Source organism: Pelecanus crispus, chromosome 1 (assembly GCF_030463565.1).
Source record: "Pelecanus crispus isolate bPelCri1 chromosome 1, bPelCri1.pri, whole genome shotgun sequence".
NCBI lineage: Eukaryota > Metazoa > Chordata > Aves > Pelecaniformes > Pelecanidae > Pelecanus > Pelecanus crispus.
In genome coordinates, this window is record NC_134643.1 from 126632470 (window position 1) to 126645386 (window position 12917).

The window sequence follows — 12917 nt, forward strand, 5'->3', positions numbered from 1 at the left end:
TTTGTCACTGATTCCACTGCCTCTTCAGTAAAAATCTTCTGTTTGCATCAGCATGGGCTTCACAGGAGGGCAATAAAGCAACTATTCTTTACTTTTTAAGACACACCCTCCCCCCCCAAAAGAACCCGCTCCTGCCCAAATACCCCCAACCTATGTATCCACATTTACTTTGAAGACCAATCCTGAATTCTCTTTGATAATTAGGGCCCTTGGGCACAAATGCCATCTGTAGGTCAGTCAGACAAAGGTATTTATTCCTTTGAAAGCTCAGACTTAGCACAGGCGTGGTGTGGAGAGAAGGGAAGAGGAGCTCACACATGCAGCTGATTTATTTCTCACCTACCCGCAACACAGCCAGCATAACAGATTGAGAGCCATTCTTTTTTATCTCCCTCGCCTTGGCACAGCAAGGAACTGGGGTTAGAGCTTCCCCACCCTTTCCTTTAATGAGCTGATTTGATTTTTTTGTTTTGTTTTTTAATTTTAAAACACCCCTCTCTATTCCAGTGTCATCCCCTCGGTGGCCCTCCTGTATCCAACTCGCACGCAGATACCACGTACACAACAGAGCAGGTCTGTTCTGTGCGTGAGAAAGGACAGTCGCCCTTGAGAAAATGCTGCCCGCAAGCTTGCTTTCACTCTTCCCAAAAGTGATGAAATGTGGACCTGCTTCATTCTCTTATCATTTGAGCATCTTACCCTTTGGTTTCTGCATGTTGCTGCATATAACACACTGAGCGTGTTTTACGTTTGAATTTAATTTATGGTAAACCGAACACACACTAACACTTTCCCCTATACAAGTGACAGAATACAGGTTCTGCTAGCAAAAAGCATCTGAACGCAATAATCGCTAATAATTCAGTTAACAGCACTGCATCTACCACAACTTACCATACAGTTTGGTACAGCAGGCTAAGCGTGTGTTCTCCCAGCTTTTTTTTTTTTTTTTTTAGTGGCACTTCCAATGTATTTCATTGCCTCTCAGCTCTCAGGCCCCTCTTTCTCCCCAGTTTTGAATCTGTTTCTTGGCGTTCACCGCACGTGAGAGGTACAAGTCTCTCTACGGAGACACTCACGTTCCCGTGAGCTCTGTGAAAACAGCCAGCTGTGTGGGGAAGAGATACTGAACTGAGGTCGTGGCTTGAGGGGAAGGCTGGCACAACTGGGCTGGTATCTGCTCTCATTAACAGCCCCCAGCGCATCAGTCCCTCCATGAGTAGTTCTGGAAAACGAGCCAGGGCGTGTGCCGTCTCCTTCCTTGAGCCAGTGTCACGGCAAGGGCCACAGACTCACGTGGGTAGGAGAAGGGCGGAAAGCTGTAGAAAATTAGTATTGTTAGTTTCTCCTAATTTTAACTCCTCCTTCTGCCATTACTACGCTTCTTTTTTTTTTTTTTGTAGCCATTTAAATTTTTGCTACATTTACTGAACACCTTAAAAACTTTTTAGAATCAAAATCTGTAAGTAAACAGAAAAATAAAGGAAAGCACTCAACTGACAGCAAAAAGACATTAGAACTTAAAAACTTTGCTTTAGTTGAAAGTAGTCCCCAAACTCAGTAATTTTAATTGCTTTTGACATCAGCTGCTCTAACAGCCACTGCAACTAATAACCAGCTTTTCAAAAGTGTTAGCAACTAACCGGGCACTGTAACTGGTCAAAACAGCTTGTAGATAAGGCAGAAAGCGAACAGCATTAACGCGACAAATGTTGATGAACTCCTGACTCCAGGGGCAAGACTGAAGCCTCCAGGACGAACCTCACCTTCCCTGCCCCGCTCAAAGCACACCCTCTCTGCCCCTTTCAGCTCAGCTGTTGGGAACTTACATTTAGCAACAGGGAGCTTGGACTCCCTAGAAAAGCGACCCAACCTGTCAGCCATCATTAGGCTGTACTGCAGGGGCTCTCCATGCCAAATTCCAGTCCGGACTGAACTCTGCGCTTTGTAGCTGGCAGCAGTACAAATGTGGAACCGCACTTTAGCATCCAGGAGGGAAAATAAATCCTGAACGGCTTTCTCAAAGCATTTTAGGGCAAGAAACTTATTTTCCAACCACGGTCACACTGGATGGTGAAGTACCTCTGCCTTTTTACAGTGTTCCAACATTTTTAATCAAGAAAATGTAATGGCTTCTTGCCATATACAGTGCAAATATCATAGTAGCTCTCAGTACTGAAGAAAAATCACTCTAAGATGAGTTGATGACAAACATGATGGAAATACTTTTTTCCTTTCTCCTGTTGCCAACGTGACACTTTGGGGTTGCTATAGGGCAAACGCCCTTATGTGAAAACAAGCCTTGGTAACCAATCTCGCAGATGCAAGTCACTTGGCTGCGCAGCCCGTCGCCAAAACTACTTGAAGTAGAGCTTTGCTGTGCATCGTGGTGTGGATCAGCAGCGTCCTCCTCTGGTACGTTTCCTTCTCCCTTTACACCGGATGAGGCCAACACACAACCACCGTGAAAAGGCATGCCAAAAATACAAAGGGTTAAAGATTTTCCAACAGGTATGCCTGTATCAATAATAAATGTAAGGCCAAAAGTAATTAGGAGGAGTGACATTATTATTACTTTAAGAAGCTCCAAGGAAATCTCATTACTGAACACGAATTCACAAAGCAATACTAACACAGCTATTTACCCTATCTCTTTTCATGTACTACCTACAGTTTTTCTATGATTGTCATTTGGATGATGTATGGTATTTTTTCCATTCCTAGTTCTCAAGATGAGACATTCGGGCATCTTTATGTATGCAGAACACTAGCAAATCACTCCGACAAACTGGCAGAAAATTCAGTGTTACCTGGCTGTTAACTTCAAACAACTTCTGGAACAATAAAAAGGTACAGAAACGTAGCTGGTTAGACTGATAGGAGACCGACTAGTAGGTTTCTGCAAAAATATAACTTTTCATACTGACACAGCTAAAAAGAAAATTTTCATTTTAGAGAGCGTAATAGCACTTGACACAGTGAGTTTTCCTGAGAGAACACACCACAGACCATAGCCAAGAAAGATTCAATCTCCTCTGCTTTCTGTTATCACCCAGTAACAAGCTATAGAATAAATATTTTAGAAGGCTACCCCGTGTTTCTGTATATTGTGGGATATACAAAGTTCTATGGGATAATGATTAAGCTTACTGCTTTTGAAGCAAGTCTATGTGATTTGAAGGAAAAAAAACGTTCGATGCATTAAGGAACAGAAAAGAGTAACACTGGTAGAGAAAGGGTTCTGCACCTTCATGTTCCTTTACTTCAGAGCCCATGTGCCACAGACAGCATTCAATTAAATAGTAGTCTTAGCAATAAACAATGACAATACACAGAACACTACACAACATCACTCCTTTGGCTCAAAGTAATTCCAGTTTGTTACTGAACAGTTGTTATGCAAAATCTCCAACACATGGCTGAAAACAATAACCTTCACATCCTCTAGCTGAAAAGGCTAGTAACAAATTGGCAAAGGAAATTTAGATTGCACATCCCTTACGTAGTTTTATTTCTTGTGCAGTTTGAAACAGCATCAGCGTAACTTTGGTATTCATCTGAAAAAGGCTTAGTTAGGAGAGCAGCTGGCAGTCACTACTTGTCCAAGGTAAGCTGTGTCTGAAAAGGCATCAATTTCCAACGTCTCCAAAAAAAATAATTTGTTTCAAACAAAACCAAACAAAATAATTTATTTTGAAATTTTTCATGTTCCAGCACACCCAAGATAGAGTTGTGTTCTCATAGGGATGTTAATAACAGTAGTAATAATAAAATCACGCTGAGAGATGATGAGGTACCATAGCAACGGTTGCAGCGAAAGCCAAGATCATTTCTAAAAGGAGTGCTCTGGGAAGATTAGCTTTTAGAGAACTTTCTATTGCGTGGCCTAGGCAAAGCCCTTCCAGTGGTCGTATTTTCCCTCCTGAAGCAGAATATTATTTAAGATTAATTTTTACAGTAAGAACGATCCTCCACTGGAACAACCTCCCCAGGGACATGGTAGAGTCCCTGTCACTGGAGGTTTTAGAGATGCAATTGGACCAGGTGCTAGATAATCTCATCTAGGCTCCCTCTTTCCCCAAAAAGGTTGGACAGATGATCTTTCAAGGCCCCTTCCAACCTGGGCTATTCTATGATTTTGGAGATACTGAGAGACTGGGGAGAGACATTTCTTTTCTATGTGACCACCAACATGCAAGCATTTATTGCGATCATTCCTTTTCAAATTGGCTAGAATCAATCATTATCAGAAAGGTAAGATGCTGACTTGCCTGGATGGAATTATGCAGGCCAGTTAGCATGGGGGGGATGCTCAGCAGCGTAAGAGCGCAGAATACCAGAGCATCATGTTAGGATAAAGAGGTTTTGTGAAGTCCGAGAGGTCTCTATAATGGTTGATTACCTCCATATGCAATTCTTATCAAATTGACATGTTAAAATGACTCAGGTTGTTCAATGCATCATGAATGCTACTATCAGTAGTATTAACATAGAGCAGATGTACTCAATCTGCAGCTAAGGCAAAAAACCTCTTCTTCCCCACTTAAAAGCTAATCACCATTTACATATGTCTAAACAAACCCCTGATCTTCTAGAAACTCTATATGCAGCACTGTAACCCTCCATGTGTGTATACATATATAAATGGATTTTTTTAGATGTTAGCCATCTTTCATTTACTATAACAACTTGACCTAGGACCTCTACATTTGCTTTCCTTCCTTTTTTTTTTTTTTTCTCCGAAGCACCCTGCCAAAAGATAACGTGCCTTTACCAATTAGGCACCAAACACAGGAAAAAAAGTAGTTTCAAGTACTTTCAAGGACATAAACAACATATTTCATAAATAAAACCTAGCTTCCTCTTGACCAGTGGGTTTGGTGTGAAGGGGAAGCATTTGTGGGCAGGGCAGCTGAGGAGAAACTTCACCGGCTCAAGCCAGTGGTGAAATAACCCAGGTGATAGAGGGGCATAAAACTGTACTTCTCAGGATACTGGGAGACTAATAAAATTACAGGATCTCACAGTATTATGTGAAAAGGATCTGAGGAAGACAGAAGGGGCTAGGGAATGAAAAATTCTCTTTCCCACACCAGGAAAAGATATTTTCTCTTTCTGATATGTATCCTTGTTCCATCAAATATAGGTCCCTCCCATGCAGACATTTTATAGGCTTGTTGACATTTACAGAAAAGTAGTTCTGCACCTCTGACACACAAAATCTGTCACCATAAATCCCTTTCCTTCACATGTCCTGTTGCAACTAAGCTTTATACAGAGCCTAGCACAGCAAGCCTCTGCACACGGCTATGGCACCTAGGAAACGACTGGAGGCTAATTTTAATATCCAGACATTTATACTTTGGAAGAATTTGTTGTAGAGATTATAAGGCATCCTTTAGGGGTCAAGTAGTCCATGTTAATACAGACTTTCAGAGCTGAAGTCATTCCTACTCATATTTTTGCTAATACATAGAACATTTTCATAAATATGATAGGCACAGACAGGATTTTTACAACCATCAATCTATCTTCACTGTCAAACACAGCAGCTGCTTTATCCTCAGCAAAAGCCTTTAGCAGGGTTCTGTGGCTCAGGCTGCTGCCCCAAAGGACCTTGTCCTTCGGCCGCAGCTGGAAGGACAGATTTGCCTTTCAGGATTCCAGGCAGCAGCATTTTTTTTTTACTTTATTCCTTTTTGATAGCAGCTGCTTTTTCTCTGTGGGAAAGATACCATCTTCTTGACATGCAAAAGTCCAGACGGCACATCAATGTATGGAGAATGGAATGAAAGTGTAGGATCAGCGATGATGTATTTGACCCAACCCACTATTTATATCCCCAATAGTCATGCAAACCTTGCCCATGATAGACTAGGGCATACTGCCTCCATGTGGCATACTATGCTTCAGACGTTCTTTTTTCTTCCATTTCACACAATCTTGTGTGGCTGTGAGTTTTGGAAATAGTTTTGGAAACAGTTTTGGAAACAGAAGGAATAGAATCCATACATTATTTCTGTAAGAAAGGGCAATATGGGGATGAAAAAAATAATGCATCATATTGGTAACAGTGTTTTTCACACAAATACTCACCAGGAACACACAAAGTACAAAGGCTATATATATATATGTGTGTGTGTATATATATATATAAAAAGAATGCTTTCTCAAATGTTTATTACATGATGAAAGAAGACTAATTGAAAAAAATTCACATCCTGAACTTGATCAAAGGGGACTGATTGCTCTTCAGGCCTACTAGCTAAAAGCAAGAAAGAGCAGTTTTGAAAAATTACATAAAACTGTATCACATTCTTTTTTCAGTTCATAACTGGTTTGATTCAAGCTTGACTAGAAGACCATAGAAGTTGCTTTAGCATTAGACCAGCTATCTGATTCAAGTAGCACTAACACTGTGTTATGGGTACAGGGTTCTTCCCATGACTAAAATGGAAATACTTTGTGAAATTGGTATATTTTCTTCCACACCACACTCATCCCCACCCCAAAGCCCCAACCTCCACCTACTTTACCAATGTTGTTAGATACAAGACCTAAAGAAGATAAAAACCAAGACAATTACTGTTTTGCCCATTTGTGTCTTTACATTTCAGTCCCTACCAGCTGACCACAAGTGCATTCCACCTCACTGCGAACAAGGTCTTCATATGTAATTTCCAGACTGGAAAGAAGTGACATGGTATGGCTGAAAGGGTTTTGTAAATTACCAGTGCCGTAATATTTAGGAGTTCCCTGCTCTGGTTAAGGTGTATTATGATGCTCCTGTCAAATCTCAATCTTACTGCACAAAACAGACAGTGCAAGATGGTGTTAAATTTATGATGAGATTTTTTTCCTTTTTCTTTTTTTTAAGACAGTGCAAGGTCTAGAGACAGCATGAGAATCTCAAGATTAGGGTGTTGCAGGGTGCTATGCCAATCTTAGCTTACATTTCATTGTATAAACATTTTCCCATCTCTGTTTGGTATCCAGCAAACAATTCTATTAGAAATTTTCCAAATGTCTGTGTGTTTTTGTCTCTAAGTACTGTCCATTTCAAAACTTTTCAAAGTATAAATTAGTAGCTATACATCTGTTGTTGTTGCTCTGTTTGAACCTGTTGCTGTCCTGACTGCTGTTGCGTTGGCTGTGCCTGGGGCTGCAAGACATCAGTCTGAGGCACCGACCTCCACGTCAGAGGATGCTGTTCCGTTATCTGGTTCCCTAGAGGAGCAATGGAGTTCACCAAGGTGGTCAGGTTTATAAAATGGGCCACAGACTGAGGATGCGCTGCCTCTGGCTGCGGCTGGATCTGAATGTCATTTTGGCGGTTGTGCAGCATGGCGGAACCACTGACGGTGTCAAACGTCACGGTGAGAATCGAGTTGTCCAGCTGTAACTGGCGTTCCGGTGCAGTCAGATGGCCCACAGCCACTGGCTGGAGGTTTGTGAATTGGGTTCCAGCTGGCGTCGTAATGGGGGTAACAGTGATATTTGTCAGCCCGACAGAACTGGAAGGGGCTGTGACATTTGGGTCGCCAAGGGTCACCACCACCTGAGGAAAACCAGAAAGGTAGCCTCAACCTTCTATCTTGCAGCTGACTACCAAATATCAAACATCAAGAAAGATCAGCTGAGTGCTGATGGGCTCACATGTTCCCACTGCCAGCAAGAGAAGTCACACACACAGTGGGGAATGTAGAAAGCTTGGAATACAACAACTTCCACATATAGAAATAAGAAGGTAACGGGAAGGAGGCATATGCAACATTCAAAACAAACAGCTGAATTAACTTTCACACTTTTAGTCACAGCTTCAGCCAGTCAGTGGTATCTGGCAAACAAGGAGATGGTAACACCAAAGGAAATGAAAACAAACATGAGGAGCTTACCGGTCCAACTCCTTGTTTTTTTAAAGTCTCTATTCATCTTTGTATTACCAGAGTTTATCAAATTACCTCTAAATGTTCCCATCACTCTTTCTGTGTTTGCTATTAGGAAAAAAGAAGGGCTATCCCTCTAAGTAGTGCCTGCTACCCATCACCCTGCTACTGGAGCTCACCTGCTGGATGCTCTGTACAGCTGAATTAGTCTCATCTCCAACATTCCCTGTGAATTCACCTTCCTTCTCTGTGTATTCACTGAAGGCAGGGTCCTCAGGCACTTGAGCTTCCTCCTCCTCACCTGACTTTTGTTTTCGCTTCTGGCCACGCTTAGGAGCTTTCACATGCTGCTTCCCTTCTGGTAATTCTCCCTGTTCCAAGGCTAATTCCGGCTGAAGCAAACACATTTCCAAACAAAACATCAAGTCATTTTGCTTACTCGAGTTCCAAGTAAGAGACTATCACCTGAAGTTGGTTTATTGTCGATTCTCAAGTGAAGAAACAAGCTTTAGCAAAAACCCGATTTCAGGGAATGAGACCTCACCCTGTAATTACCTACATTTTACCAGCACCCATGTTATACAACAAAACAGATCAACAGCTTGCATCTGCTTATACATGTTAAGCTGGGGCTGACTCTCTAAAAAAGCACATTCCCTGCCCATCAGCCTACACCCAGCTGTATTATGTACCAAAAAAGCCATGTCCCCATCTCACCCTCCAGTAGGCCTGGAACCTAGCTGCCACCAGAAGTCTGTAATGACGAATTTACCTGAACAATCCCAATTGAGGAGGCATCAATGGTAGTCGTCTCTGGCAGCTGCTCTAAATCATCAATCCTCACCGAAAGAATCTGTAGACAAAGAGGCATCAGCTGGTGAACTGCAGCAGTGCCTACTACAATCAGACAATACAGCATTGCCCTAATAAATCGTCTCACAAAGCAAAAACGATGTAATCTAACATTTTACATATATAATTTAATACAAGGCATTTAATGATCGCGTTTTTTAAATAACCTTTTGGCATATAATCTTTTCCTTCTCACTGAAAACCAGCAAAGTTTAAAGACAACGATAGAAGAATATGTTTATTTTCATATTCTAGATGAAACACAACCCACTGGGAAGTGATGAATTCTATAGAAGACAAACAATGTGTTTGAAAAAAAAAACCCTATTATTTTAGCATTTCTATTTATAAACCTATCAACTGTGTCCTACTCCATTATTTTCAGCTGAATCTATACATCTCAGCTTATCAAAGAACAGAGACAAATTGCCCTCTGGATTGCAGATATGTAGCTGCATTTTTAATCAAAAAATCAATAAACAAAGATTTTTGTTGACTTCCTTCCCAGTCATGATAAAAAAATGTTCACAGCAAATCAATACTAATGATAAACTAGTAGTTTAAAAAAAAAAAAAAAAAAAGCCTCAAAGGGAACAGACAAGCCTTAGTCAACCTAAACAAGAAATGCTGAGGAGAAACACAATAGTTATTCAGAAATTTAGAATGCAGAAAAAGCCCCGTTGGGGTCAGACAAAACATTCCTCTAATCCAGATTCTCTGCAGTCAGCATTCATCTTTAATACTATGAATAAGTTTGTATCATCAGCAGATGCTGCTGTCACCTCTCTATTCACCACTTTTCAGATCACTTCTGAATACAGAGAATACAATGGGGAAAAAAGAATCAATTATACTCACTAATGGATGAAGACAAAACATGAAAAAAATATACATTTAATCTGAGGCAGATAAAGAAAAGGGATTTAAATAATCAGAACAACTTCATTTTTAGGGACTGACAATCAGATACATTTGCTGCTGAAACATAACATAATGAAGGGGTTGATTCAGTTAAGTGCATGCTTAACAGACACTACCTAAAACTGGCCCCAAAAGAACAGAAAAAAGAGAGAGAGAAAAAAAAAAAAGAAGTAATTTCTTTCAAGTCACTGAAGGCCATAAACTTTCCTTACAAAAAAAAGTGAAAAAAAAAAACCCAAACTGAAAAAAACCCCAAACCACCCCACAATCTACCTGCCAAACCAACCCACCTCTGGATGTTTACGCCTCATATGTCGACTCATGGAGGCTCTGGTAGAAACCTTTGTCCCACACAGCTGACAGCTCTGGGCTTCTACCTTATCATGAGTGAGCTGGATGTGCTTCTGTAGCATGTAATCAGTGACATATTTCTTATCACAGACTGAGCATGTCCACTGTTTTCCTACTGGTGGCAGATGGAAGGAAACGCTGTTAGCAACAGACCCCAAAGATGAGTATCATATTGTCAGCATCTCAACAAGAGGAACAATTTTGTGTTGGTAACATGATGTGTAACACCAGTTCCAAGACTGGCAAGTCTAAAGCAAGCCTAGGAACAAAATTAAGATACTGTCTTTGGATACTGTGTTTTAGAGGATTTACCTGTATGAATCAACTTATGAGTCTCCATTGTATTTCTTTCACTAAACGTCTTGCCACAGAGCTCACACATGAAATCTTTGATTCCTGCATGAAGAGCACATTTAGCGTCAGAGTGAAAACAGTCTAAGGTATCTGGGACAATTCTGAGTCTTATATTACTAAAAAAAAATTTTAAAAAACCCAAAAAAATTCCAAACAAGTAGAAGCAGCCCAGCTTCACCAGCTATTCTTATCTAAGCCATGCCACTATATCTGGCAGAAAATGAATCCAAGAGAAATTGATGTGGGAGGTAAAATTTTGGTTTGGGAAATGAGAACCTGAAGACTAACTTAAAACAAAACCAACACTCTAGACCTACCCTAGATCAAAACAACCTCTCTTAAAAAAGCAAAACGTGAAACCAACTAAACTATGTATCTTAATTGTGTAACAGGTAGTCTTGGCTGACTGAAAGGACAAAAATCTCACTTTTCAAAAAGCAGAATACGCATTTTTTTAATTAGTGTTCCTTATACTCTCTGACATTTCTAGCTAAGAGTTCTCTCAGGAAGCATTTAACTGATTCAGTGCAACTTTTGTACATCTTTGGAGACCTCACCTGTGTGTCTTTTGTAATGCTTCAGCATGTTGACTTTCTGTGCAAATTTTCGGTGACATTCTTTGCATTCATATTCTTTAATCCCTTTGTGAAGTTTCATGTGGTGACGAAGTGCATGTTTTGTCTTCATTCCTGAGAGACAAAAGGTACAGCATGATAATTAGTCCATTGCTCCCACCTTCGGAGGAAAACTCAGGATGATCATGTTGTTAGCCAAGAGCTCTAAGATTATATTTTCTGCATGTCCACAATTGCATATTTTTAATTGTTTACGTAGCAGTGCACATTATCATTATTATTTTAATTCCAGGAAAAAGCTCTGGAAAACATCTGAGTAACCACTGAGGAAGAAGCAAAACAGCAGGGACAAGCAAAGACAAAACATCATTAGAGGTGTCAGACTTACTACCTTCCACTAAAATACCAGTTCAGATTTGTTCAAGTTATAATGTGAACAATGCAAAAAGTCAAAGCAACTATGACTCTTAAGTCTCTTACAGAAAGAAATTACTCTATTTCTTAAGCCTGAAAACAGCCTAGAATGAAAAAAATAACTTGTATTCATTTTTGTGCTGCAAATGCATTGGAACTCAGTCAGGCAAGCATGCCTGAATCTGACAGAAGCACATTTTATTAAAATCAGTTTTGTCTTACAGGGCGTGAAACTAAATTGTATGAAATTAGGGGTAGTTTATGTAACTATAAAGCTCCTGATTAATACAGTTTCTACCTCTCAAAAATGCAGGATTTGCAGCACTCCGAGGACCTTCCCAATATTCTAAGAATGGAAGTAGTTTTAATTCAGATATTCACCTGCTATTCAGTATCACAATTAATGGAAAACAAGGCATTAGACATACCTTTGCCACATTCTGCACACAAGTATTCTCGGATATTATCATGGACTCGCATATGTTCTTTTAACATGTCTTTCCTAGCAAATGATTTGCCACATTGCTCACAAGCATGACTTTTTACACCTTAAAAATAAATTTAAAAGACAACATAAACAAAAAAATGTTAATGAAAAATGTGCATCTCCTAAAACCTGACTAAACTGGTGAATTAGAAGGCAACAGTCCACCTGTGTTGTCAACCACATCTTTCATGCATATTGTAGCCCAAACTAAATTAGACGACTTCTGAGAGAGAGAAAAGCTGGCTTTTTGTGTGAGATCTGAAAAAAAAGATAAAGTCTGAGGTAGGAAAATACTGAATAGCATGAAATAATAATGAGCTGCTAAAAATGATTTTGCAATAGCAGTTTTCAGCCTGTGTAATGGTGAGAAGGTGGCACAGATAAGAATTTGGGGAAGAACAGAATACAGAATTAGAATTTTTAGCAGGTGAATCCCACATCATATTAACTAGGAATCTGGATTGTGTGCCTAGACCAATTATCTTCTTTAATACTACCTGCTTTAGAAAACCAGTCTACCCAAAAAGCATAAATAACATTTATCTTATTGTAACTTAAAGTAAAAACCCATAACTTATTTCCTCCTGAAACAAATAAGGCAAGCACTGGCAACAGACATTTCTCTTTAATATTGATAATAATAAAGAAACACAACATTTTTACCTGTATGTATAAGCTTATGTCTTTCCAGGTTTCCTATACTGTTAAAAATCCTTCCACAGATTTCACATGGATGGATGTATCTGAAAACAAAGAGGCCAAAAGCTGTGATTCTTTTCTTGAGGCAGAAGTGGTTTTCAGGCTTCTCTATCAGTAACTGTATTTCATTTGGTAATACTAATTACTATAAAAGTTCCTTGAAATGTAAATGCATTTTTAAAATGAGCCTTAAGAAACCTGTAAGTTCACTGCAAGCTTGGAGCAGTCTGGCATAGCTATATCCTCAAATCATTGTTTCTAAAAAATATTTACCCAAATCATAGATTTATGCTTTACAAAGCCCAAACTGGGAGGCTGTTGACTAATCAGCTGTGTGAAGCGAATCATTAGTTTTATATTTCAAGCTTTAATAATTGT

General features: G+C 39.7%; 2 protein-coding genes across 10 annotated transcripts in view; both read right to left on the bottom strand.

The window, feature by feature from the left end:
• C2CD2 (C2 calcium dependent domain containing 2) overlaps positions 1-12917 on the bottom strand; it is a 433467-nt gene that overhangs the window by 338655 nt on the left and 81895 nt on the right. The window lies entirely within an intron of this gene.
• The window catches only part of PRDM15 (PR/SET domain 15), a 46355-nt gene continuing 36624 nt past the window's right edge, over positions 3187-12917 (bottom strand). For 8 of the 9 annotated variants that reach the window (XM_075708091.1, XM_075708078.1, XM_075708072.1 and 5 more), the window contains 8 exons: positions 12504-12583; positions 11782-11901; positions 10922-11053; positions 10323-10406; positions 9950-10125; positions 8659-8739; positions 8066-8278; positions 3187-7558 (listed from right to left, as the gene is read on the bottom strand). In XM_075708091.1, the coding sequence (XP_075564206.1) occupies positions 7082-7558; positions 8066-8278; positions 8659-8739; positions 9950-10125; positions 10323-10406; positions 10922-11053; positions 11782-11901; positions 12504-12583 (1363 nt within the window). In that variant the 3' untranslated portion in view covers positions 3187-7081. The remainder of the gene's footprint in view (positions 7559-8065; positions 8279-8658; positions 8740-9949; positions 10126-10322; positions 10407-10921; positions 11054-11781; positions 11902-12503; positions 12584-12917) is intronic. The other variant, XM_075708051.1, reaches the window with a different exon arrangement.